This window comes from Balaenoptera borealis (assembly GCF_965194805.1).
Source record: "Balaenoptera borealis genome assembly, chromosome: 2".
NCBI classification, from domain to species: Eukaryota; Metazoa; Chordata; class Mammalia; order Artiodactyla; family Balaenopteridae; genus Balaenoptera; species Balaenoptera borealis.
Window position 1 is genome coordinate 6,128,256 of NC_138867.1, and position 27,956 is coordinate 6,156,211.

The following is a 27,956-nucleotide window of genomic DNA, read 5'->3' on the forward strand; positions in this document are numbered from 1 at the left end:
TAAAGTAAACAGGATTTTCAGAATTTAAGATCTGTTTTTCAAAGTAAAGTCTCAGACCTTCTTTTGGTCTCTGTTTAATATGAAATTTTGGCCCCCATTTTAAATGGATTCGTGTAAATAGAAGGAGGGATAACAGTCATCCTTGGAAAATAAGGCTTTGTGTGCCGTGGTTAGGTCATTATGGCTTAAGATTTGGGTTTTTGGTTGTGAAGTAGAAGAGGGTTGTAGTCAACAAACAAACAAAAGCCTGTGATGTTCAGATTCAGAAACTTGACTTTGATGGTACAGCCAGAAGGCAGGCTCACCGGGGAGGGGTGACTGAATCTCACTCACTGGAGTCACAGGAGGTTGTCATAAGCCGCAGCGTCACCTGGAAATTGCCACTGGCCAGCACAGCTGTGCAGAGGCCTGCCTAGAGGACTCTGGTCAGCTTGTCAGGGATTTCTTCTCTCAGAAGGCCGCTGAGTGGGTGTGGCGCCCGGGGAAGGGCAGGTGGGTGGTCTCGGTAATCGAGACAGGTGCCCCAGACATCTGCCCCCAGTACGAACGAGCCTCCCAGTGAGGCGCTCACAGGTGCCTCTCCCCGACGGCTTGGGATTTGCACTGAAAATGAAATGTCTTATGCTAGGATTTCCATGCTGCACTGGTTTGCTGCTGCTGTGTAACAAATGTCCACGGGCTCAGTGGCTTTACAACAGCACTCATTGATGTCTCACAGGTTCTGGGGGTCAGAGGTTGGCGCTGGGGGCTGGGTTCTCTGCGCAGGCACGCCGCTGGCTGAAGTCTCGGGGCTGCCCGCTGTGTTCTCTGCCAGGGCTCAGGGTCCTCCTGCGAGCTCACTCCTGTTGTTGGCATGATTCCATTCCTTGCAGTTATAGGACTGAGGTCCCTGATTTCTTGCTGGCTGCCCGCTGGGGCCTCTCTCAGCTCCTTTAAGCCACCTACATCCTTTGGCTCTAGGCCCTTCCATCTTCAAACCCACCACAGGGCTTTGAGTCTCTAGATGGCTCTGCCAGCTGAAGGAAGCCTTCTGCCCTAAGGGCTCATGGAGTTGGGTCAGGTCCACCCACGTGACTGTCTGTGTTTAGGGCACGTAGTCATACAGCATAATCACAGGAGCAGTGACAATTTCATCACGGCCGCAGGTGCCGGGGGTCAGGGTACGGAATCTTCTGGGGGCTGCCTGCTGCACGTGCAGGTGTTCTCTCCTACGTAGACTTCTGTGCTGTGGGAACACAGGTTGTGTTTTGCTTTTCCAACACTTCTCTCCTTTGACTGGACTCCAGCCCATCACGATGACTCTTGCAGATTGTCTGTCCTCTGGTTTGGTTGTCACCCCTGAACTCAGGGACAGCCAGAGTGATCATAGCTGTGAGTGCCTTTCTGTGTCTTTCTCACGTGGACTGTTCTTAAAATATGTCATCTGAGAAGAGGTTATGTGAAAGCCATGTGGATGAACATACGGAAATTACAGTGATTGAGAAGTCCCGTTTGTGAGGTGTCCTGCACTGGTCAGCTTAGGAAAGGTGCCGTTCCTGTGCTGGGGGAGGGAGGTCGGTGACTCACCCAGGTCGCCTCCGGAGTCTGAGTACAGTGGATCCCCACAGTGCATCCTTGCTTTGCAGAGGACCCTGCACCGCTTGTCCTGCAGCGCAGGTTAATGGGAGCGGTGTCTTGCCCAGAAGCCCCGCCTCAGAGCTCCCTTCCCTGTGGAGTCGCTACTGCGCTTTAAAAACTGACCCCTGCTCTCGGGGGGGGGGGTCTCTTCGGGGGACGATGGGCTGCGTCCTAGCCTGCATTCCCAGTGCCAAGCATGCACCAAGCCGCTGCTGAGTAAGTGTCTGGTGAGTGAGTGAATGAAAGGAAGGAAGGAAGAGAGAAGGACTCGGGCAGCTTAGAGGAGCAAGTGAGGTGTGGCCGGTCTGCAGCGTTTAAATAAACCCAATGCTAAAAATAACTTTCGCTGTTTGTCTTCGAATTTCTGCAGACTTGATTGCCAACTCTGAAGTTATTTAAATGCAGAATGAAGTAAAATCTCTTGCAGTGTATCTGCCTGCCTTCCTGAAGAGAGTGGTTAAATCAGTTTTATGCCTTGTGACAGAATGTAAAAACAAAACATTCAACAAAAATTCTATTCTCCGTTAGAAAGGCATCTCCATTTAGTTCCACCTGGTCTTTTTCTTGCTATAAAATTAATACCTGACGTGAAAAGTTAGAAAACTTGGTACCTGGCGAGCGTCCTGTCACCTGTTCGCACGTGGCCTGGGCTTCGGAAGCCTGTGTTCCCTTTGCTGGTGGGAGGGGACGGAGGCTGGACCCCGCCCTGGCCTGCGAGGCTGGTGCAGAAGTTTGTCCTTCTCTGCGCTGACAGGGTGGACTTGACTGAGGGCTCTGAGGTTCCCCATGGTGGGGAGCGGCTTTGATTATCAGTACCATGCCTTATTATTGTGGGCTTGTGCTCTTTTTTAATTCCCAAGTCAGCTGCTCCGCACAATCATTTAAGCTCTCTGTGGTTTGAGATCAGAGTTAATTTCCTAAGTGATAACATGTGGATGTGTAGGTAGTTTATATCTTTTCATGTTTGAAAGAGATTTCAGGTGATCTTAACGTTTCTGGAATCCTGGGAATCTGAAGGAATGGCTAGAATGCTAGTAGTTAAAGGGAAATGAAAAATCGAACCATTTGTGTGTTTTTTCTTCTTCCGGCCCGTTAGCATCGGGAAGCATGCGCGAGGCCTTGAGCTTGCTGGCTAGACTGCATCTCGGGGACCCTGGCTCCCGGGTCTGGGCAGGGCTGGCTCCATCGAGGGTTCTGACTTCCGAGCCTCAGCGTCCCGCCCGTGGAGCGGGGCCTGCCCCATTGCCCTCGCGGGGCCTGCCCCATTGCCCTCGCGGGGCTTATTAGAGAAAGGGGACATGGGCTCGCTGTGTGAGTGGTCAGGTGGGGGAATTAGGAGGGCTGCTCCTTTCCTTTTTCTCCTCTCTTCTCGAAAGAAATGGAAACCAAACTTCTTGTTGCCAACCAGATACAGACAACTTTCCCTCTCAGGCCAAAACTTTTCTCTTGGAGAGACTGCTGAAGACTTGGAGTTGGTGTCTTCAGGGCAGGCAGCGGGCACAGCTGGAGACAGACCCACCTGATGCGTGGAAATGCTTTCTCCTTTTGAGCCAGGACAAACTTTTCTATTTTTAAAAATTTAAACAATGCCTGAGTCATGTGTCCTCTAGGTATGTAAGTAGGAATCTTGTCTTCCCAGAGCTTTCAGGTTTTTCCTGATGCATTTATCAGGTATGTGTGGGCTGCCCTGTGTAACTTGCTTAGAGTTGTTTGGGATTTTGGCCTTGTTCTGTGCAGAGTGGAAGGAGTGGATGTTGTGCTGTTCCTCTGAGCTCTTTGCAGCTTTTAGCACATGTTCTGTGTGTAGTGCAGGGGGCAAACGTGAGGGCCTGGGCAGGTCAGAACTAGAGCAGCACCATCTGTGGAGCGTTCTGTGAGGGTGGGGCTCCAGTCCGTGCTGCCCAGTGTAGTAGTCACCGGCCACGTGTGGCCGCTGAGCGCTTGACTGAGGGATTGAGGAACTGGGTTTTAAGTGTTTTTAATTTTAGTTGAAATTAAAATGGTCTTATGTTTGGACAGCGCCGAACTGCAGTAACTTTACATTCCTTACTTGGAACACAGATTCCTTACTTGATTCGGTAACTGCTGCCTAAATAAATCCAAACTCAAACAGCAGCAAAAGCTGTGCTACTCAGCAAGTTGCCACTGGAAAGCTCCAGAAATTGTGTTTCTGCGTTTCTAGTATAAATCCTTTTCAGAGGGCTGCTGTTTCAGTAGCACGTGAAGCATAACATGGGTTCCTACGGCTCGGGGTGTCTGGTCCAGCAGGCAGGTGGTGGTTCTCTGCACCTCTGCACACGGGCTAATGACGTAATCCGGCCTCTTGCCACCGGCCAGTGTCCTTGGGCAGCAGCAGCAGGGCGCAGGGACTCCAGCACAGGGTCGGCTGTCGGCACCAGGTTCCTCCCGGAGTCCTCAGAGCAGGCCCATGAAACGGGTAGTGTTTCTCTTGTTTTGGAGACAGAAAAGCAAAGCCTAGACAGGCTGATGTGATCTGGCCAAAGGTGCTGCATGTGGAAATGTCAGTCTAGCTCTGACATTGGGGAGCTGCAAACAGTTCTTAAACGAAGAACTTAAACGAAGGAGCCGTCCCCAAGACGCGGGGCTGGAAACTAGCGGCTTGCTCTGCAGACCTGGCTTTCGTGTGTCTGCCGAGGGCCATTTGCTTTTCTGCCTTCCTAGAGAGGGCAGACTGGGGGAGGGGGCCCAGGTCCTCCCGTAAGGACTTTGCCGCTCAGATGACCAATGACAGAGATGCGGGAGGTGGGTGGGGGAGCCCTGGGGGAGGCCCCGGGGACCAGAAGCCCGTCCTGCTGCTGCAGCACACGGAGTTCCCGCTCCCCCGACGCCCGAAGCTGCTCGGGGGCAGTCGTGGCGGAGGCAAGCAGGGCTCCTGCCGTCTGGGTTATTCTTAGAAGTTACACTTTATGGAAACGAAGCATCTGATGAATCGTTGGCTTGTGTTTTTTCTGGAAGACAGTGGAAAGGCCGAGAAGCAGGACCGGCGAGCGTTTGCCGACTGCCTCCTTGGTGTCAGGCGCTGCCTTCGCTGCACAGCCTGCTTTCTCCCAATTCCCCCCAGACAGTAACTCGTTTTAAGTCTTGGTAGATGAAGAAGCGTCTCGCCCAGGGTGCAACCAGAAGATAAAAGAACGGGCGCCTCAGCGCAGGCCTGCTTGACAGAAAAGCCCCTGTGTTCATTGCTGCCTCCCAGGAAGGGGTTGGTGCCCCCAGAGAAGGAGCCAGAAGCAGGAACTTGGTGAACTGGCGGGGGGGAGGGGGCCTTAGCGCCACGCAGTAAGGAGGATTTTGGTTACTGGCGTCTTTTCTAAACGTAAGCAAACAGATCAAAAAATTGAGGTATAACTCTGAAATGACTGAAATAGAAAAGAGGGTACCTTGCATGGCTTGTGAAATGCAAAGAAATTCTGAAGTATTGTTACAAGTATCTCCTATAAAAACGTGGGTGAAGAATCTGTTTAAAGAGTCGGTGTCTCTCAAAGACTGCCTCACAAGAGACAGACGAACTAAACCTAAGTACAAGATGATGGATAGAAATAAGAGTATAGAACTGAGACCAAATGCCAAAGAATGGGGACCTGTGAGAATTGTCACAGGCTAAGGCCTGGAATGAAAGGAAGCTTGCAAGATTGGTAAGAGTAAAAAGGGCCTCTTAGGATCAGAGTGAGCCCGTAGGAAGTAAGTCAGAAGCTGGGCTGGGAAGACGGCTCAGTGTTCCGGAGCCTCCCGTAGCAGCTGGATGCTTCCGCTTTTCCTTTGCTCCCATCAGGCGAGTGGTCCTCAGCACTTGTCATGGTATTAATCGTCACTGGCCCTACAGAGCCCTCGCCCCTCCCAGGAGAGGGAGAGGGTCTTGCCTCCTTACTGTGTAGGAGAGGGTGGTATAGGAGAGGGCGTGAGGCTCACACTGCCCATAGGTGCGGAGCTGGCGTGGGAGCCCAGGCAGTCTGATGCCACAGCCCGTCTTCTTAACTGCTGGACCCTCGGAGCAAAGAGGGGATTGTCCAAAGAGGAATAACAATAGGAAGAAAACACTTGCTTACGTTGAGTTCCAGTCTCTAGGTCAAGAGAAATGACTACTGGCTTCTCAGGAGGGGTAGCAGATGACATCACGAAGCTCCGCCCCATCCCTGTACATCTCTCGGGCACCCCGCAGATGGACCCAAGAGGAATCTGAGTAGCTTCCTGCAGAGCCAGCAGCAGGCCCTGGTCTGTCACCCTGCGGCTCTCCAGTGGCTCCTTTACGAACCGGTGACAGCACGGCTGTGCGTGACACCGTGCCTCTATGGTTCTGTTTGCTCGTTGCTTTAAAATGAGAGACTGATTTGGACTGTGCTTTATGCTGATTTTTAAATAATGGTATTGTTTTTATAAAACAGATTTGTGCGTATTTTTTGGTAAAAAGCAGAAAGCTTTAAAAATCGCTCAACCCCACCACCCAGAAATAACCACGGACCCATTAGGTGACTGCCATTGTAGACATCTCTCTAAGCCCCGTATGGACAGACACATGCATTGATCAACAGAAATACTTCTATTACAGTTTATGTTCTCCTTAAATACAATTTGCTAAATTATTAATTTTGCTTGAAAGCGAAAGTAATGTTCAACTTCAAAAAGAAATAATAGTTTCTAAGAGATGTTGCTGAGACTAAGAATATAAAGAAGATTAAAAACCTTATGTGGGGGCTTCCCTGGTGGCGCAGTGGTTGAGAATCTGCCTGCTAATGCAGGGGACACGGGTTCGAGCCCTGGTCTGGGAAGATCCCACATGCCACGGAGCAACTAGGCCCGTGAGCCACAACTACTGAGCCTGCGCGTCTGGAGCCTGTGCTCCGCAGCAAGAGAGGCCACGATAGTGAGAGGCCCGCGCACCGTGATGAAGAGTGGCCCCCGCTTGCCGCAACTAGAGAAAGCCCTAGCACAGAAACGAAGACCCAACATAGCAATCAATCAATAAATAAATCTTTAAAAAAAAAAAAAAAAAACCTTATGTGGCTAAGTGCAAAGAAAAGTTAAAGTTTTAATGAAATCACTTCAGTTTGTCTGCTGCCATGTAGGGTAGCGATGTTAGCCCTTGCTATCGACTGAGTTGTCTCCACTCAGATCATAGGTTGAAGCCGCAATGTGGTGGCATTAGGAGGTGCGGCCTTTGGGAGGTGATGGGTTTAGATGAGGTCATGGGTGGGGCCTCATCATGGGATTAGTGCCCTTATGAGAAAGATCACAGAGTTCACTCGTTCTCTCTCCACCATGTGAGGGCACATTGAGAAGTTGGCAGTCTGTGAGCCAGGAAGAGGGCCCTCCCCATAACCCAGCCTTGCTGGTGCCTGGATCTTGAACTTCCAGCTTCCAGAACTGTGAGACATAAATGTCTGTTGTTTAAGGCGCCCAGTCTGTGGTATCCCTTTACAGCAGCCCAAGCAGACTAAGACAGCCCTTTATGTAGCCTCCCAGCTCCTGATTTGCATTATGTTGTTTGTCTGCCACCATGAGTTAGGCATTTGTATTTTGTTCTGCAATTATGATCACTACCATTTGTTGAGCTCTTACTGAGTGCTAGACCCCATTTTAAATACTTTGTCTGTATTTGTTAAATCCTCCTGACAATGCCACGTGAGGGGGTGCCATCAGCATCCTCATGTTTCACATGAGGAGACTGAAGCCCAGAGCAGCTGAGGGTCCCGCAGGGTTTTGTAGCGGATTCTGCCATCCTGCCTTGGCCCTGAACACCACAGTTTGCAGTCGATTAGTCAGTCTGGGCTCTCTCTTTGCATAGACTTCATGCTGTGCGCCAGGCTCTCACCGGGACTCCGGCAGCTTTCCACGTTCTGATGGACATCTTCGGCAGGGCTCCGGGGGCCGTACTGCCCGGCCCCACTGTGGGGTGGGCTCTGTGCACGGCCCTTCACTCCACTCTGACCGGCCCGGCCTGGTAGCCCTCAGCCCACTCCATGGGTCCACGCGGCCCTGCTGCATTCCGTCTGTGCTGCGTGTCGAGAGTCGAGTGTGTACGGGAGAGCTCGTGGGCTCCGTGTTCCCCGAAGCCTGCCGGGTGCCTAGAGCATGGGGTCCCCGCTTCATGACCTTGGCGTGCTCCCCAACGTCTCTGGCTGCGAATGTTGTCAGAGATCTGCGGCAACACTGATCCCGCTTCAGGGAGGTGGTTTCTCCTGGATGCCCGCCTGGCCGCGCCTTCCTCTCGTCCTCACCTGGTCGTTTCTGCCGCGTTGGCCCTGCATCAGCCCTTCCTGGACCGCAGCTGCCCTTCCACCCGCAGGCCGGGCTCTGCCTTGCCTTTAGGGGCTGGTCCCCTGTCGGGCCTTCGGCACGGCCCTGGTTTCATCTTCCACCTTTTCCACGTGGACGGCTTGACTCGCTTTCTTTTCCTTTCTGTCCGTCTTCCTTAAACGGGCCCTTCTCAGGTATTGGCACAGCGGCTTCCCTGTCCTCTCCTGCAGCTCCTTGCCTTCTTTTCACCCTGTGTTTACGGCCACGTTCTCACTGAGGTTTTCTGTAGCACGAGGCGTGGGAGTGGGTTTTCCTGATCCCGGCTGGCCTCTCCTCCCACACTGGGGTCCTTGTCCTCATGATGTTCTGGGCCCCTTTCTCTTCCTCTTTGTTTGCTGTGCCACGTTCACGGGTTGCCATCTCTGCTGATGCGACCTGAGGGTGTTCTGAGCCCTCTGACCTCCCCTAGAACTTTCCCTCTCAGGCCAGGCTGCAGGTTTGAGAGACTGCTGTGTCTTTGGCCGACCCTCTGGGACCCGTCGGCCCCCAGGTGGAGAGTCGAGTCTTGGGGCGAGTCCGTGGGCCACCTTGTTGGGGGCCTGAAGTCTGTTCCCTGAATTAGTTCAGCCTCTTAGGGCCCAGCTCATCTGGCCCAGTCCTTTCATGGCCTCGGGGTCCTCAGAAGCCTGGTGTCGTCTGCTCTGAAGTTAGCCCAGGGAACAGAAGACCCTCACTGCTGGTGTGTCAGACTCCGGCTCCCCCTGTCCTCTAGGCCCTGCTGACTTCCTCTCAGGGCCTCCAGGTTCGTCCCCTGATCTTTGCACATCTGGCTGCTGCTTGCCCTTCTGTCTTGGCTCCAGTATCAGCTCTTTGGGAGGCCGTCCCTGACCACACGATATAAAGTAGCCATAAAGGCAGCTGTGGCTACCATTTGGAATCTCTGCATAGTGTGCTAATACTTGAGGTTGATTTTGGTTATTTACTTTGCTCCCTTCTCCGTGCCCCTAACCCAACTCAGCGAGCATGAGGGACCTGCTGATTTTGTCTTGCTCTCTCTATAGCCTGTGTCAGAGCAGCACCTGCTCCATCGTGGGTTGGCAGTAAATAACTGTACGATGATGACTTGCATCTGCTTTCTGTACTTCAGTATTGACTTAAACCTTTGGATCCGTTAAGTTCTGTGCTTTGCCCTCCCTTCCTCCCTGCCTTTCTATTTTTGCTAGTTTTCCAGCGCTGTTGTGTTGTCCTTTTTCTTAACATTTTTTTCTGGTCATCATGGTGGGGTCTTGGGAGGTTGATGTGTGCTCTTCCTGCCATCTTGAGCCAGAACCCTGGAGCCTGTCTCCTGAGACTTGAAGAGGTAGACATGCCTAGTTCGTGCTGAGCAGAATTGGTACAAATGATTTACTTCCTCCTTTACACTGGATGGAGACATTCCTGCTGATTGAATGAGAAGTAAACATTTGATAATTAAAAGTTATGTTTTTATTTTTCTGATACATATGCAAATATTGGATACAGGGAAGTTAAGTAGCTTTAATTACAGCAGACGCTCAGATATGCTGACACTCGGGCGTGTGGGGAGACCTGGCTTTCGTGTGGCCATGTGCACTGGCGCCTGGCGGTGACGAGCGCCCACTCTGGTCACATCTGCAGGCCGCACAGAACTGGACACAGGCTTAACAAGTGCTTTGCCACTCTTGGTGACGTGGAAGGGGATTGGCATGTCCTCCGTCAGGTGCGTTGCACACATGGGCTCTCCTGCCCTGAGGGTCATTGGGATGACTTGTCCTGCCAGGACAGTGTCTCGGGGAGAGGCTGCGCACGTCTCGCGTCCCCTGGCATCACCGCTGAGGGGTCAGGGCCAGGGAGGGCGCAGCCAGCGCCGGGGAAGTGGAGCTGAGGCCCTGGCCGGCTGCAGGAGGCAGATGGGAGGGGCCGTCAGTGGGGTGTGGAGGCTCCGGGGAGCGCTTGGAGCAGTGTGAGCAGAGACACACTGTAGAGCTCCGTGCCAGGGAGCTTCACGGCAGGCGTGAGGCCCAGGCTTCTTGTCCAGCCTCTGAGCATCTGTAAAACGGGAGGTGGTGGTGGTTCTCAGGATCGTGCTCGTGAAGTGTGTCCTACGCTGACTGGACAGAGCGGGCAGGTGGTGCGTGTCAGTTACTTATCATCATCATAAGAATACTGGGAGGATAGTATCACTAATGAATTTTAAGTTTCTAAGTCTGCATATAGCCTCAGAATCCTACTCAACACGGCTCTCTGACAGCACTGCCGTCGATGGGCGCTGGGACGGTGGGGAAGCCTGTTAGCTGCCCCTGGTGTGGTGTGGCCAGAGAGGGTTGGGGGTACTTGAGAGAACACCCCCTTCCTCACAGGTCTCTGGGTTCAGTCATCTACATCTGCAGAGGTTTTTCTGGGGTTGTACGGTAGCTTTTTCAGGAGCCCTGTCTTTTGGCGGGGGTGTATGCTAAACCAGTGACTTGGGGTGGCACTAGAACCAGAACTTTAGGGGTGAAGGGACCTTTAGCTTTGCTGGACCTTGGAGCTGAGCAGAGTCACACGAGTAGTTCCCTTGGCCCCCAGGATGCCGGGCATGGGCCGAGCCAGAAGGGAAAGCCCGCGTGGGTTCGGCCTTAATGTAAAGGCCAACGGCAGCCAGTCTCAAAGAAGACTTAAGCACAGCGATGTCTGCCCTTTGATCGTTGGAATAAAGTCAGTGTCAGTAAAGCTGACATGATGACACTTTTTCTTGGCTATGATTATAAAAGCAATAAAGTACTTACTGAAGAAACTTGGAAAATACAGAAAGGAAACTACCCATAATTTTCCTGTTGTTAACACTTTCCTGTTCTTAACAGAGCATATGTCTCTCTGTTATTTTTAATGTTACTTTAAATGTGTCATTTTTGTATGTTTGTTTAAATCTAACTCTAGATAAGTGATTCTTCCTGTCTTAAAAAGCTCTTTTAAACAATTTTTAAAGATGGAATTGATATATATTATTTCCTAAATAACTAGGGAGAGATGTTTACAACTTTTCACTTTTTGTAAACAGCCCATAGTGCATATTTCTGCATGTTTCTGTATGTTGGGCCACTTCCTGAGCGTGGCTTCACAGCCCTGTGGCTGAACGTCAAGATCGAGAGCTGCACAGCTCTGGGTTTGAGTCCTGGTCGTGGAATCTTGGGCCATTTACCATCTGTCTAATGAACAGTTTTCTTAAAATCTGTAAAATGGAGAAAATATTGACTAGTACTTGCCTCAGGGACTATTTGGGAGACTAACGAAAACGCTGGTAATGTGGGTGGCGTTGTGTAATATCTCAGGGTAGTCATCTTTTCAGGCTCTTACGCATGCTGCTTCCCAGAGGTTATCCAGCTCACCTTCACGAGGGTAAGCATCTCTGGAAACTACGACAGAGGATATAGCTGTTTTCATCTCAAAAAGGATCCAGCTACTGGAGCTAGCGAGCAAGGCCGGGCCACCCTGCTTTCAGACTTGGCGGTTCCCTCCGAGCACCGTGGCCTGCAGGGGTCTGTGCTGTGGCTGTCCGGCGAGGCCGCGTGGCCGGTGGCCTGAAGCAGTGCACGGGGCCCAGCCAGGCGCCTTCTTGGCACCCCCTGCCCCAGCCGCCCTCCCGGCCGTGAGCTCCTCCAGGTTGGGGGTCCCGGAGTGCACGGTGGCTTCCGTAGGACACCAGTGTTGGGAGGCTGAGGCCCACTGGTCGTTCTTGCCCGTGATGGGTTGAGGACGTGCCACGTGAGTGGGCTGCTTCCCTCTAGGTTGCTCCGGCTGTCCTGGCTCTTGGTGGGTCTGAGCCCTGTCTCTCCTGGGCTGGCCGTGGCCTGGGCCCGGAGCAGCAGGGCCGGGGCCCCAGCCCCGCTCCTGCCTGTCGCTCAGCTCTCAGGCCCTTCCCTGTGCAGCAGCTTCCCTGAGGGCCTCCCTCTCCCGTTAACATTTTAGAGGCTCTTCAGAGGCTCTCCCGCCAGAGAAGGAGCTGTGCACAGGTGGGGCGCTGCGGGAGCGGAGAGGGGCTGAGGTGCAGACCCCGCGGGCGGGCTGATGGGAGCGCTGGCTCAGCCACAGGAAGGAACGCTCTGGAAGCACACAGGCTTTCTGCTCTGCGGTTTCAGTCGGCTTCCTCACACTTTTGAGCTTAGATTATAAACAACCTTTGAAGGGCTGATTCAAGACTTTCTAAATAGTGGTACAGACATTAATTGGCCTGTAACAATTAAAGATAAATAAAATGATTTATAATTAGCTCATTAACTGTGTCAGGAAATGGGAGTTTTAAAAAGGATCGTCCATCCCCAAAATAGAAGTGATTCAGTCACTCGCTGCAGGTCTCACTGGTCGCTGCCCAGCAGCCCTTCTTTGCAGCGGCTGGAGAGGCAGCTGCTAACTCGGGACGTCTGGGCCGCCGGGGTGCTCGGACTCTGCCGTCTTAGTGTAAGTGCATCCACGCGGGCTTGAAAATCTACCGTAAAACCCCAGTAGTGAACTCCAAATACTTTCCCCAAGCCATTGTTTTTGGCAGAAATGCAGACAGTGAACATTGTGGAGCTGAGGGGAGGGAGCTCCAATTTCTGAGAAACCACTGGCTTTTTAAGGCTTTTGAGGGTTTTAAGAAGACTTGGAAGGAGTGGGAGAGGGAGAGAATAAATTAACAGTTGAAGTGAGTTTCTAGTGTTTTCTGTGGCATTTTACATTGTAATCAAAAAGCCTGGTTTTCCACAAGCACTTGGAGTTGAGCAGGTTCCTGGAGGGTGTGGAAGGGAGGAGTGACTCATGGTCAGCAGTAGGGCGGGGCCCTGGGGACTGGGAAAGCTGGATGAGTTAATACTTGAGAGCACAGCTCTGACTGACAGGATTGGGTGCTGACAGGTCTCGCGACCACATGGGAGGAGGCTGCCTTCATTCATCTGGCTTTTCTGTTCCGTAAAGCAGTGAATGAAATCTGATCTCTGACCGTGGCTTTCCTTAGAAAAAGCTGCGGGGATTTCAGATCTAGGGGAACAGGCAACCCTCTGTGCTTCCCCCTTGCAGACCCGCATCAGTAACTGCTTGGCCTGTTAGCTTTGCCCCTTTTCTGTCCACGCTGTTTTATTTTAAATGTACTTCATCGTCGTCGCTTCTGGCCCCTTGTGTCATTGTGTCTCTCACCTGCTGTAGTGCGTCTGCCTGTCCTCCTTGTTTGTGTACAGAGATGTCACCGTGGAACAACTTGCAGGTTGCGCTGGGCTGGGAATGGGAGAAGGAGCAGCTTTGCCTGGGGCTGGGCACCGAGGCTCCCACGTGAGAAGGCAGGGAAAAACCGGGGGTGGGCGCCACTTCCCCGGGGCCCGCCCTTCAGAACCAGCCAGCCTTCCCTGGCTTCGGTTCAGATTTAGACAGAGTCGGGAACCCTGCAACCCTGCCAGCCCAACTTCTAAAATCGAAAATCATCCTCCTGAAATGGGTCATCTCTTTTCATGAATAGCTTTGTTAGCTATGAAATTAGATAGTTTGGTTCTCTAACTTAATAATCCATCTTTTGCTCTTTAAAAAAGCTCATTGAGTTGGATTTCATAAATGTTTACAGCAACCAACCGTATACCAGCTGCTGAGATAGATACGGAAACATTGCTGATATTGATAATTTGGGACCAGAAGCAAAAATTAATTTGGGACATGTACTAAAAATTGAAAAGTCAGTCATTACCTTTTGAGTGGGTTTGGCCTCCTACAAGAGAGCAATTGTAAATGAGAAATGTCTTTTTTCATTTTTCAGTGAACTTTATTTTCTAATATCTAGATTAAAAGCATGCTTGTTAATAATGTTCAGAAGTTTGTTTTCCAATAGTTTCATGATGAAAACTAAAATGCACCGAAAACTCTGGTCTCACCATTTTCATCTTTCTTAAAATAGCCAGGAAGGGAATCAGTTCAGGGCTTGCTCCGCTGCGTTGTATCAATTTGAGATTCTTCCAGACTGACTCTCGGAGTTGCGTGTGGTCTGTATGGGCCAGTAGCCAAGGCTAGCGTGTCTCAGAATCCACTGCTCGGAGACAAGGCATCAGGCGTGCTGCGCTTTCCTGCCTCCGCTGCCGGCAGGGTTCCTTTTGCACACAGACAGCAGACCTTTCCCACCGTGCCCCACCTGATGAGACCACTTAAGAGGCTCGAGCCGCCGCCACACAAAGCCCCACACAAAGCCGTCCAGAGCACCGCTCCTTGCGGGCCTTATCCCTTTAGGGCCCACGGTGGCGCGGGCACTCGGGTCCTCAGCTTAGGATGAGGGCTGCGTTGTGCGGAGGTTTCCAGCGTTCGTTCTTGGCCTCGTGGCTGCAAAGTGGGTCCTCTCTGTCGCTCTTGCTGCCCTCTCCCCACAAGACGCCTTGCGGTCAGCTTCTGACTCCCGTATTTCTTTGGATTTGAGGTGCTATTATTTGCAAAAACCCAACCCATTCAAAGTTGTCTTTTTCTGCGGGGCAGAAATATTGGGTTGGCCAAAACGTTCGTTCGGTTTTAAGTAAAACTAAGAGACGCCTTTTTCATTTTCACCAAGAACTTTATTGAACAACATATTCATTAACTGAACGAACTTTTTGGCCAGCCCAGTATAAACTTCATCTAGACAACTTCCTACAGATCAGCCAATCTAAAGAGATGCACCGTTATGGAATGTACCATGAAGAAAGAGAAATATTTAACTTTGCATTGATTTAATGCTCAGCCATTGATGGAAAGATGCATCCCAATCTTAGACATGTTGAAATGTTAAGGAAAAAAGAGTACATTTTCGTGATGATGAAAGAATCGTCTTGCTCAATTCCACAGTTACATCAGTTACTTTGGAAAATGCTCTAATCAGGCACCATTGTTACTAACATCTTGTCAGGCTCTTAAATCCTAGTTTCGTAAATGGAGCAGTGAGTATGTGTTTAAATTATATCAAGAACTCTAATGCTTAGTTTTGACAGACATGGCTCTTATTTGTCCACATTTAGCCCTAAGATTCTAAAACGTTTACTTAGAGAACCTTTGAGAGCCCCCGGACCAGGGCGTGTTTTTATCCCTTGTCTCCCGTCGGAAGGCGCGTGGGCAGGGTGCACTCTCCCTGTGCCCCTTGGGGGCGCCGCCCCTCATTCCTGGACGGTGGCGTCTCGCAGGATGGAAGGAGTGAGGATCCCAGAGACGGCATGTGGTCCTGGGGCCGCCTGCTCTGCCTGTGCTGAGCGTCGCGTCGCTCAGCCGTGGGGGTGGAGCCCAGGGAGCTGCAGCCGCCAGCCCCACGTGGCTGTTGGGACTGAATGAAGTAAAGCTACAACCTGAGGCCCTCAGTCGCAGCAACCATGCCTCAGGTGCCCGGTAGCCACTTGCAGAACGGTGTGTGCTCACAGGAGTCCTGTCCGCAGCCTGTGCTGGGGGACGGCTGGGCCCCTCCCACCTTGCCCTCGGCGGGCAGCATCGCTAGCCTGTGCCACCCCACTCCGCATGGATTTTAGGGCCTGGCAGAGGTGCTGGCACCAGTAAACCGAGGGACTTGGAAACCTCGCTGCTGGTTAGGGGCGGGATGGGAAGAGTGGCGTCAGGGCTTAGAAGCCTGACCGACTTGATGTTCTTTTTTCTTTAAATTAAGCGATCAATATTCCTAATTAAAATTAGGAAATGAATACAAGCAAAAAGAATAAAAAAATTACAAGTAATCTTGTCATCTAGAAGTACAGTTGACTTTTTTTGTGTTGTATTGAATGTTTTGTTGTTTCCAAGTGTTAAATATAATCAGTGGTGTAATGAGCATCCTCTCGGGCAGTTGTTTTCCCTCTAAAATGTATCATTTTTTTCTCCTTTTCCCTTTTAAATTTATACATATGATGAGTACATTCTTGTAAAAACCCAAAATCCCAGCAGCGCCCGAGTGTAGAGTAGGAGGTGGCCGCTCTCTCACCAGCTCATCCGTCACCCGCCGCCCTGGCACGCGGGCCTCCTAGACCTTCTCCTGAGTTAGGTGCACGCGGGGCGTGTCTGTCACCTCTCTGTCACGGAGCCTCCCCTTGCTCTTCTCAGTGGGCGGACGGCGCCCCGTCCTGACCCACGGCCCTGCTGCGAGCGTGTATGTGTGGGTCTGGAGCCCAGGTGTCCAGGCGTGGGGTTCCGGGCTCAGCGAGTGATGCCTTTCTTTAGCCTTGAGGTGCGTCGTCAGCTGATCCCAGAGCGTGAGGTCCAGTCCGAGAGAGGCCTGGTCTTTCTGAACAAGTCCTTCCTGCTTCTGACATGTGCACTTGACATTTGCTTTTTAATTTGTTTACACTCCGCATGATTCTTGTTAGAATTTCTTGGTAATTATTTGACTCTCTCAGGCTTTGCGTTGTGATTGTCATTTTTGTGTTGGAGTCTGGAAAGGCCTCCTTCAAGTTCGAGAGAGCTGATGGTTCCCCTTGCTTTTTTCCCCTGACTTCTTCTATTTGATGTTTTCATTTAGTAATTTAACTCTGCATCTGTGTTATGTTTTCAAATGTAGAACAAGGCAGGAATCTAACTTCATTGTTTTTCCGCTACTGTGTCAGGATTAGGTTTGGCTACAAAGAGCGAAAGTAACAGAGTGATGGTGGCCTGATCCCAGGGGACCAGCCCACCTTCTCCCTCTGCTGCCTTTCTCAGCCTTGCGGGGATCACGGTTCTGGAGGCCGGCCGCAGGCCAACTCGCTGGGACTAGGGAAGGGGAAGGGGAAAGGGCTGTGGGAGCTCTCCCCTTAGGAAACCCTCCGAGAAGGTCTCCCCAGGGCCTTCCACTGGGGCCTGTGGTCACCTGCATCTGCAGGAGCAGATGGTCTCTGGTCTCTTCAAGTGGCCTGGGCCCTCCAGGTGATCGTCGTTCCTGCTGGTTTTGAGATACCACCTCTCTGACCCATGATAGAGGAATTTTTCCGTGATGGTCACAGCATAGAAATTTCCTTGGAAGATTTGGAGACTGAAAGCTAGTGGGGTGACGTGAGTTCTAGGAGATGCGGTGACTAAATTGTGAGCCATGGAGGAGACTTGGGTGTGGTTTTATGTAGATGTCTTGTCAGCTGTGAGATTCCTCTGATGTTCTGATATGTGAGAAGAGTAACTGTCCTTGTTTTCAAGTAGAAAAGATCAAAACTTTTGTGACATAATTCAGCAAAGCACTTTGGAGAACCGAATGCGTGTGTATGTTCAGTGTCGGAAGCAGTGGCTGCACATGTGGTCGCTGGCACTTAGTGTGAAAGCGTGTTGTCCTGACCATCATAGGTCATTTCTTAAAGTGATGAAACTACTTGTAATGTGGTACTGAATAAATAATCCCAGCTCTTTTATTTAGCACTGTTTACATTTTTTTAAAAGGACAGTTGACCATTTAAGTCATTTCTGCTAACAAATCAAGTTATCCGGTACAGGGGTAAACTATTTCTTGGATGTTGATTTTTGATGACATTGTACAGGGAAGGTAGATCTTAAGTGACAAAGTCATAAGCAAAATATGCGTTTTATCAAAACTTGATTCATCCCTCACATATTGGTTGAATGCTCACCACGAGCGAGCGCTGTTGGGGCGCTGAGATCAGGCCTTTGCTCCCGGAGGTCACCTTCCCCGGTCAGAGCCAGGCTGCGGGCGGTCACCACGCCGGGCGGAGGGCGGGGCGCTGCTTCTCCCGCCTGCAGGCTCTGTTGGGCTGCCCTGACCCACAGCTGCACTGCCTGCCCCACCCCTGCCAGCCCTCGTGCTTCCCCTCTCCTCTCAGCGTTCCTTCCACCAAGAGCCTGAGCCGGAGGAGGCAGCTGCAGGGCTCTCTGAATCTGCCCGGGCCTCACGATGGTTGTTAGACCTTCTCGTGCCTTTCTGCTGCACCGATGGTGCACCACCCTCCAGAGCCACGCGGTCCTCAGGCGGCCCCAGCGGTCACGCAGTGCCTCGCTGGTCCCTGCTTGCCTCGAGGAAGAGCCTGCAGGGGCTGGGCCAGAGCCGCGCTGTCCAGCCAGGCCGCAGCAGGATCCCTTCCGTTCCCAGAAGGCAAAGCAAAAATCCTCCTCCTAATATTTGTTACAGCCGTTGCCAATTTTTAGATGCAGTTTAATACAAATTTCAGGTAGGCGTTTCGTTAGTGTCTCTTGCCGCCGGAACCCAGCGCTGAAACCAGGGGGCGTGTGCTCCGCCGGCGCTCCGCTCTGGGACGTGGGCACGCCTCGGCCTCGTTACTCATCTCTCCTGGATCGGGCGGGGGGGCGTGCTTGCCGGTCACGGGGAAGGGGCGCCCTGCTCTGTGACAGGCACATCAGCAGGCACCTGACGACGGACACTGTCACCCTGGGTGGTGTCTGTGCCTCCCGGGCCTGGGGACGGGCCTCCTGGGAAGCTGACGGGCGACTTTGCGTGTTGCTCCTTCACATGTGACAGTTCTCGCCACCCTGCAGGCGCAGCCTGGCAGTGACATTTTGGCAAATCGGAATGGCCTGTTTCCTAGATGCTTTAACGTGTTACATTTGTGGGGTGTGGATAGGATTTTGCCACGCCAGGTTTGCTGTTCTTCTTCTGTGTCTCTGGGCCAGTTGCTTAGGTGCTCTAGGCCCATATCCTTATTTGACGTCTCTGTACTTCTCTACTCCTGGTGTTATCAGAACAGCGCTGAGCTGCAGGGGAGCGTGTGCTCTCAGTGCTTTGATGGACTGAGTGCTCGGCGAGGTGACGGCTGGTCCAGTGGCACGTGCTGTTGTCCCGAGGAGCCCTGTGCTGCCTCCTGACAGCGTTACTGTCACTTGTTAACAGGGGGAGGTCCCCGGTGTGGTCACTAACCTGACACATCTGGTCCTGCTGACGACAGTGCCGAGCGCTGGGAACCACGGGCCGCCCCGCTGACGTGACGTGCCTGCTGAGCTGCTGGAAGAGATGCGGTTAAAGGCTTAGGATGTAGTTGGCGCTGGGTGGTTGTTGAGATGTTAGAAGCTCTACCTGATAAATCGTGGAGTTGGGTAGATATTTTGGAAAAATTACTGCATTTTAATGTTGCATGACCTTCTGCCTTTTTGGGTTTACTAAAAACGGGACTCGTGGCTGAATCAGCAGCATGCTTGGGGTGAAGTTTTGCATGATTTAAAAAAAAAATTAAACGTGATAACGTCAGGACTCCAATCAGTGATGGCCTCACTGACCTTGCAGATGCACCGTGAACAAGCGTGTCGAGCGTGTATTTCCTGTGTGTGTCCCATGTGTGCTGTCAGTGGCTTCGAGTGGCTTTTAAACTGAGTGTTAGGATGGTCACTTCAATGAGTAGTGGGGGTGGCAGTCCTGAGGGTGAGAGAGTGAGGCTGGCCTTAAGCAAGAGCCGAGGGAAGGTGAGATGTTAGACGTCCTGTCCTGACCTTTGTCGCTTGGCACTGGAAGGTCTTGTTAAGTATTGTCTGCTGTCGGGTGGACTGTCTTGCTAGCTGTTGAGCTAACGTGATAGTATTGTTGAACAAATTTCATTTTGTCTTCTCTTTTCCTAGCTAATAATCAAACCTAGAATGGAAGCAGCTAGATTTGACTTGACGTAATTCCTAGGATCGGGTTACTTGCTTGCCCGTCTTTAAATCCCTAAAAGTACCTGAGGGTGACCTGTCCTTCCTTCCTGGGTCTGCGGCCCAGATCCTTGGCTGAGACTTGGCTCCCGTTGCCACCGCCGGGGACTGGCGGGGACGTGAGGTTTGGGGCAGGGGTGTGAGGCGGCTTTCGGCGCCCGCTCTTTCTCCTGAAACCACTGCTTTCTAGACCTTTGTTAGGAAAGACCGAGAGGGAGAGAGGGCCGACTGACTCGTGTCCCGCACACCTTGGTGCTGGCCTCCTGGCGGGAGTCTTGAGGGGGGCGCTCCAGTGCTGAGTTGAGTGGGGCTTTCTGCCCGAGAGACGTGGTCGTGGGCCCTGCGTGCTGGGTCTAGGGCGTTGTCCGCTGGTGGGCCGGGCAGACCTGGCTGTTGAGACTTGGGGCCGCCAGGCTGCCGAGGACACGTGTCTTCCGGGCCTGTCTCAGACCCTTTCGTGAGGTGCCCGTGGGCGCAGAGCACAGCCCGGACAGGGTGAGAAGCCCCCTGGGTTTCCCTGCGCTGCCTCGGTTGGGGTCACCCTCCGTCCTTCACGGATGGAGTTCTCTCAGTTCGTTCACGTAAGGTCCCTGAAATGTTTCTTTTGAATAAGCCTTTAAATGCCAGTTGAAAGTTTTGATATTTATATCAACAAAATTCGCTCGTGTTACTCTGTGGTGCTGAACCGTACCGTGGAATTTCATCCACCACAGAGTGTTCATTTCATTATATACTTTCAGAGGAAACAGGAAACTGGATTTTAAGTGGCCAGAAATATATTTTAGTGTCATGCTGATCTAATAGCAGAATGAGAAGTGTGGTTAAGTTTAATTGTAACTCTAGTGTGTTTCTCTTTTGTCCGCTAGACTTCATGAGGAAATAATTGACTTTTATAACTTCATGTCCCCTTGTCCTGAAGAAGCAGCCATGAGAAGAGAGGTGGTGAAAAGGATCGAAACTGTGGTTAAAGATCTTTGGCCGACGGCTGATGTGGGTATACCCTTTGCACTTCTGTGTCGCTACAAGTTCATGTCAGCACCCTGTGGCCACCTGTGTCTGTGGGTCTGTGCCGACGTGGCGGAGGCCACGCTTCCAGGTTCCAGGGGGTCCTGAGATGGGTGGCCGCCCTTACCGAGGAGCTGGTTAGAGACGCACGTGCCCTGCCCCTGCCCAGTCAGAAACGCTGGGCCTGCCCGGGTGGGATCTCTGCCGAGCTTGGGTGGCTCTGACACCTTCAAGTGTGAGGACCATCGGCCCGAGGGAGTTCCTTTTTGGAACAGTGTGGTTATTTTTCCTGGTTTAAGTTTACCTTAAGATTAGAAGCTTTACCTCTTCCCTGCATCACCCATCGCAGCGTGTGTTCCGTTTTGTGAAACTACACACCACCGTTCCAGAGAGCGAACGCGTGTGCGTTGAGATGCGGTCCGTGGGCACTTGGAGCGCGGGGCAGCGGGAGACGGCCCTCGGGCCAGCCCCGGGCTTCCCCTCCTGTGCACAGTGACACACGGGACACTTTCGGCTCTGCACTTTGGTGCCCTGGGACAGAGCCCTGCCCTGTGCCTTCCGCGGGCTTGAAACCGGCTCTCAACAGGCCCCGGCTTTGCGGGCTGCGGGCGAGGCCAGGAACTGTTAGGCCCTTTAGTGCTGAGTTGTTAAAGACTCCTTTCTGGGGCTGGCGTTTACCTTACAGACCCAGAGGAGTTTGTGTGACCGCTGGGCCCTGGCGGCAGCGCGGCGGGAGAAGGGGCGGGGCAGGGCCGTCCGCGTGGCCACGTCTCAGGCGCTCGCTCTCTGTTGCAGGTGCAGATATTTGGCAGCTTCAGCACGGGCCTCTATCTTCCCACCAGGTGAGGCCCAGCTGAGCCACCGCGCGCGCGCGGAGGACCAGGGTTGGGTCTGCATAGCGGGTGTGGGGGGTGTCTGCACGTGTGTTAAGGCTAAAGTAGGTTCCCTGCATTCAAAGCTAAGGCTAGAGACGCGAGCGAAAGGAAGAGACGGTGGAGCCCGGAGGGGAAATTGCAGGAAATAAAAATTTAATGACCGTTTTGATAATTGACTGCTTTGCATTCTTCCTCTTGCACTTAATGTGGTGGGATACCGAGCACTGGCTCCTAGGAGCCGGAGGAGGTGAGAGCCGTGGGAGCAAGTGCAATAGAAGACGGTCGAGACTTCTGGATTTGTTTTTGAAAGATTCATCTTATGTTTTAATGAAGGTTCAAGCAAACTTCTACTTGAACCATATTTTGTAGGGATTTTTATGGGATAGAAAAACGTCAAAGAAGTTTGCATTCTAAAGCCGTTCTCCAGTGTACCCTTATCAAGGACTCTTCAGTATGTTAGTTTTATGTGTATCATTTTATTAAAAGCGTATATTCTCCCAAGCCACTGTTAACGCTTGGAGACTAAAGAGGCCACAGTCTCAGGATTTGGGTTGGCGTTGGCAGGGCCAGCGGGGAACTGGACAGATTCGAGGTGTCCAGGAGCCCGGGCCAGCGCAGCCGTGAGGGCCTCGGTTGCCTCGGGGTGTGGGACACTCGGTCAGCGTTTGCTTTCCACCTCTGTTATGAGTGGCTCGTAAGCTGCCCTCTCTCACCGAGTGGGGGGGGGGGGGGCTTCACGGCACTCCGTCTGCGTCTCGGAGGACCTGCGGGCCTGTGCCGGGGGCGCTGGTTCGCTCAGCCGCGTGCGCTGCTGTGTGGGGAGGCGAGCAGGGCTCACACTCGCTTTTCTCCCACCCAGCGACATCGACTTAGTGGTCTTTGGAAAATGGGAGCGCCCTCCGCTGCAGCTGTTGGAGCAGGCCCTGCGGAAACACAGCGTGGCCGAGCCGGGCTCCATCAAGGTCCTCGACAAGGCGACGGTAAGTGCGGGTTGTGGGCCCCGTCCCCGGGCCCGTGCAGGGCCTCTGCACGCCCGCAGGCAGCCTGCGTCCCACGGGGTCAGCTGATGTGGACAGCGGTTTCTGGCTGCGTGTTTGAAGGCTTCCCTGCTTGTAGTGTAAACGCGCTTGTATTTTTTTTGTGGCTAGGAGTTCAAGCTGAGAATGTTTAGATACCATCTGAAGTACAAGCTGTGAGAGCGCCAAACTGTTCCTGCTCTAAAGTGTACGATGGGGTCGTCTCTCGTGAGGCCGCGTAGGGAAAGGATGTTAATACCCGAAACGAGACACATCCAGAGGCTGCCTTTTGTGGAGAATGTAGCAGAATGATTAGACTGTGGCATTTATTACGTAGAAAAAGATTACCATTTGCCAAGTTATACTTCAGAGAGAGAAACTTGCCTGTCCTTTCATCGTTCCAAAACTGTACCTGTGTGAAAATTGTGCTTCTCTCGGGAGAGGATGGAAGATGAGGCGGCTTTGGATGCGCGGGCCCAGGTTCACCCTAGTCCAGGGCTGCCGGCGGCTCAGGAGCCCGGGGTTACCTGCCTGTGGGTGCTGGTTATTGGAGCCTCAGCTCTGCCCTTTTGTGGCTCTGCCGTTTGTCCGTCGCGTTGGCCCCTCGAGAGTGCACGGTGGGTGGCCGGTGGTCTCTGACCGGGTGTCCTTGTTGGGGTGTAGAGCAGCTCAGGAGGCTCAGCCTGATTGTCCTGGGCTCCAGAACGTTCTGGAGGACAGACCGAATGCTGAGTAGCTGCTGCAGGAGCCGCGTGGCCAGGTGGCCCCCCTGCTGCCCCACGCCTCCGCAGCTGCTGGAGGCCCGTCGTAGGCCGAGGGGCGGGGCCACCTGCTCTCCTCCACGAGTGTCAGCTGTTGCCAGGCAGGCCCCTGCTGGCCAGCCTCGCCGGCGTCTCGTCACGGGCTCTGAGCCCGGCGCGAGAGCTGTGTTTAAGGTGAAAAGTGGTCTGTCTTGAACAACCACCAGAACATAAGTATTGCAGTGTTACTGCCAATCTCCAGAATCTGGGGCTTCAACACATGAGCAGGAGAGAGAGAGAGACTGTGTGTGTGTGTAGGGCAGGAGGGTGCCGGGAGTGATGTGGGGAGAAAAGTCAGTGCATACAGAAGAGGCTTCCTAGCTGTGTCCAGAGGTGCTGGGGAAGATGCTTGCCCCTGAGGAGTTTACCACGTCCGGGAGGCGTGGGCCCTTGACCATGGGCTCCTAAGGCTGAAGCAGTTTTGATCGGTTCTTTGGGAAAGTGTTTTGTTTCCTCTGCCTGCTTGGACCTCGCCCTGCCTGGTGGTGGAGGTGATCTCCAGGAGAGACTGTCACCACCTGCTGGCCTGTCCCTCTCACACGTGTCCTGGGCAGTCGGCCCCCAGGTGTGTATGTTTTAGAGCCCAGAGCAGGTGTGGACTTCCAGACATTTTAAACCTTTCGTGAGACCCCGATTGTTTTGGCGGAGGGAATGTCCTTTTTTATGCCTTAGAGGTTGCCTTTTTTTTCTGGAAGAACACAGTTTTGTGTGGGGCAGGTGTGGTCTGAATGGTTGCTTGGGCAGCTTTTATGACGCCGGTTTTGAGTGCCTTTTGGTGATGATTCTTGTTACTGAGAGTATTTCCAGAATAGCCTTTTATTTGATTTTCAGGGGAAAAAAATTTAAGTTAAATTGTCTTAAAGAGTGAAAACCCACAGTAGAGTTGTTTGGAAAAACAATATCAGTACAAAATATAATTTAAAAAACGGCATTGAAGTTACTTTGAATGCTTTTAGAAATTCTAGCAAATGTGATTTGGGGACCAAAAGCTCCTGCCATCCCCAGGCCCTCATGGTGGGACAGGGCCTCAGCTGGCTTCCCCTCGTGGTAGGCAGGCTTGTGGAGCACAGGCCCTGCAGAGAGCAGGTGGTTGGTGCTCGGTCACCAGTGAGGCGCCGGGTCAGGTTGGCAGGGCTGGGCGGAGATGAGCTGTTGTCGGATGGGGGGTGGCCTCGGGGGCTCCTGGCGTTGATGCTGGGGAAGTCCCTTTTCTTCTCATCTTTACAATCCGGGGTTCATGATCTCTAAGCCCCTTTTGTGTATAAGGAGAAGACCCCTCCGTACAACTTGGGAAACATCTGATGCATGACCGTGGAAAACGTTGCCTATTGAAGCACAATTTTCTGTTTTCTAAAGCACAATTAAATCTTTGCAGGTACCGATAATAAAACTCACAGACCAGGAGACGGAAGTTAAAGTCGACATCAGCTTTAACATGGAGACTGGGGTCCGGGCAGCAGAGTTCATCAAGAATTACATGAAGGTGCTGTCTCAGCAAGTTAGCACAGTGAAAACAAGGGGGTGGTAATCTTTAATGAGAAAGACTGTAACAGTTGAATTTATCTTACAGTACTATTTCTAGAGACACTTTGAAACTACAGAGCTGTTTTGCAGATTTGCCTTCCTTGGCTAACCATTTCATACACTCGAGCATTATTTTAGAGCACTTTGTTGAAATATTCTTTCTAGTTATTACAAAATGACCATCCCTGTAGCTCAGCGTGCCTGATTGGAAGTTGAGTACATCATAGTGGAGTGTAGGTAGATGTGCTTACTTTGGGTCGTCTCAGTGCCTAAGGATGGGACGCCTTCACTGGACTCTGACCAGGTGTGTGGTCCAGTTAAGTGGAGAATCCTTCCCTCCTGTTGTCGCGGAGGTGGCGAGGCGACCCCAGCACCATCATCTGGACCCTGCCTCTGCCCACAGTTTCGGGACCGTGCGCCTCCAGAGCTCCCCTTCCCTCTGCACCATCAGGCTTGTCTGAAGGGCCATTTCTACCCCAGCAGAGCAGGAAAAGTAGCAGAAGCTTCCACCTCCCTCCACCCCCTTCTCAGCCCCTCTGCCCTCCACCCTTCGCCCTGCGTTTGGCGATGTTGCCTTCAGCTGGCCTCCTGCTGCCCTGCCCCCCTTGCTCCTCTCACGGGTGCTTCTGAGTGCTGGCGTTTGCACACTGCTGCACAGCCGGTGAGCCCTGAGAGCCCTGCGCTGGGCACCGGCGAGCGGGGAGACACTGGGAGGAAATGCTCATTCACTCCCCAGCCCCACTGGGCTTGGGGTCTCCATGCAGGCTCCCCACCTCATCCCTGCTGAACCGTAACCTGGGGAGGGGCCCCCCAGCGGGGCCCTGACGAGCCCCTCACGTGATTCATTCTCAGGCCCCTACGGTGTGAGGATGATTGGCCTTGAGCCTTCCGAGGGGCAAGAGGATGAAGTGAGCTTCCTGTCTGCCATGTGGAATTTGTTGTGTGAGAAGTCTTCCAAGCCCTAGAATCTAACCAGATGATGTTTTTCTTTTGGAATTTACAGAAATATTCATTGCTGCCTTACTTGATTTTAGTACTGAAACAGTTCCTCCTGCAGAGGGACCTGAATGAAGTTTTTACAGGTGGAATTAGCTCGTACAGCCTAATTTTAATGGCCATCAGCTTTCTACAGGTGAGTGTGTTTTCTCTCGAGAACTCTTGACCCTGAGGCTTCCGTGGGAGTATCCTTGATGTTCTTTACCGGTTGCTTCACGGGTTCCAGCTCCTTGCTGTCCCTTCAGTATTCTGTTTTGGTGTGGTAGAAATTGACTTCTAATCTTCATAATAAAACTCTGTTTTGATCAGTACTTTTTCCTTTGCTCCTTCATAGCTTATTTTTGTATCCGATTTAACTGTTGGAGGGAGGGCTTATCTCGTTCTGTCAATCGGGTGTATATTGATCTATCCTTGAAGAAACACTCTTTATATTTAGAAAACTTTCATGCCTTGAGGGACAGTGAAAAACTGTTTTTCTCAGTTCTTGACTGTGATTTATACTGCAAAATTTGTCTCAGAAAAAAAGTTGGCTACCACAGAAAGTAAAAAAATACTTAAGAGGGCTTTTTTTTCTGAGTGATGAAAAATCAGTATTTTGTCTTTAATTATCTGTTGCCCTTATTTTGTTGAGTACCATGGAAAAATCAATCAAGAGAGAACCTCCCTAAGTATTAAATGCTGTGATGCAGTGATAAACTATACTTATACTAATTTTTAGACATATATTCTCTAAGTTAACGGAGACATGAATTGCCCCGTTTACATTTACTGGGATGAAGGACCGCGCCTGTGTTCTAGCTGCACAGCACCGTCCTCCATGTTTACCAGCAGGTTTGCGTTTGTGGTTTTATGTCCAGAATTTGGTCGTTTTTCTCAGTGTCATTAGTACAGCTGACAGTAGGATTGCTGGTCACAGCCCATGTTGATTTTTTTCACCATGTTGATTTCACCATGTTGATTTCCTTGGCATGTTTTTGCAGAGGTGCTGTAAGAACGGTGAAAATGGAGTTCCGCGCCTGTTTTCTTACCGTTCTAATGACACTGCCTTGGCCTCCCCTTTCACCTCGGAGATGCTGCCCTTGTAGCCGTTCTTCCTGAGTTTTCGGACATTATTTTGAACAGAGCACAACCTTGTGTGCTTAATTTATCTCCTCCCTTTTTCCTGATTGGAACTATTCCAGTAGCCTTGTAACAGACCACTGCCCACTTTCGTGGTGCTGGGCTCCCCGTCTGAAGTGACCACGGAGGCCACACCCGGCCGGGGCGGGGTTGCCCCTGTCCCCTGCCCATCCCTCGGTGCCTTGCCCGCCCTGCCTCAAAGCCGTGACTGCTGTAGCGTCTGTGTTCATTTCACGGCTCATTGAGGTCAGGAGGCCCAGCCTTGCCCCGGGTGGGCTCTCAGCTGGATGATTTTTGACTAAGGCCAGGAAAATAAGGAAGGGAGAAGGTAAGGCAAAAATAAGAATGTAGCAATGTGCCTTTGTAAGGTCTTCCGAACCCTGAAAACACCTGCAGGCCTTAGAAACCATATTTCCTTGCAGAGCCCTGTGTTATAAGCATTTTCAGCCCTTGTGCTGCCAGGACCTGGACTTTTACATCCTTTTGGACTTGACCGTCCTTTTCTTCATTGCCGCTGTCCAGTGTGACTTGCTGTGTGAAGGCAGTGCTGTCTGCTCGGTCCAGCAGCATGGCCGTGTGTGCTTTCAGGGCGCTGGCAGTGTGGCTATAGCAGCCCAGCAAACTGAATGTTTAATTTGTTTGTTTTAATTCGTTTAAGTATAAATACTCACATACGGCTCGTGGCCGTCACAGTGGGCAGAGCAGGTCCCTGTTGCTCACATTCGTGAGCCTCTTAAATTAGGGACACTTGGGTGGGGTCAGTAGACAGGGGCTTGGAGCTTCACAGTAAATCCATTACCTGCTTCAGGAAAGCGTGGTGTGGAGCTGAGGCTGACGTGCACCCGTATGCCGGGCAGGGATGTGCGTTTGCTGTAAACATCGGGATGCGGTGCTGACTGCCATACGCGGTTTACATGAACCCTTTCACGTGGCGCTGTGGTGCTGTTCAGTCTCACACTGCCCCCTGTTGGCTGCATTTCAGAATCATGGAATTGGGATTAGAATCTGTGAAAGTACCTCCACCATCTAGGCGACTAAATTGTGCAGAATATGACCCACTTATTTATCAGTGTTTGGGAATTTGCGGTTCATCAGACGTCTGTGTAGGAGGTAGCTATATGGGTTACAGATTTCAAAGAATTAAAGTATAATTTAAAAATTCAGATGAGAAGGTTTTATTTCTTTTG

General features: G+C 51.9%; 1 protein-coding gene across 2 annotated transcripts in view; it reads left to right on the forward strand.

Moving 5' to 3' along the window:
• The window catches only part of TENT4A (terminal nucleotidyltransferase 4A), a 50,319-nt gene that overhangs the window by 11,990 nt on the left and 10,373 nt on the right, over nucleotides 1–27,956 (forward strand). For both annotated transcript variants that reach the window (XM_082380483.1, XM_082380482.1), the window contains exons 2-6: nucleotides 20,301–20,424; nucleotides 21,235–21,281; nucleotides 22,174–22,294; nucleotides 24,506–24,613; nucleotides 25,658–25,786. In XM_082380483.1, coding sequence (XP_082236609.1) covers nucleotides 20,301–20,424; nucleotides 21,235–21,281; nucleotides 22,174–22,294; nucleotides 24,506–24,613; nucleotides 25,658–25,786 — 529 coding nt within the window. The remainder of the gene's footprint in view (nucleotides 1–20,300; nucleotides 20,425–21,234; nucleotides 21,282–22,173; nucleotides 22,295–24,505; nucleotides 24,614–25,657; nucleotides 25,787–27,956) is intronic.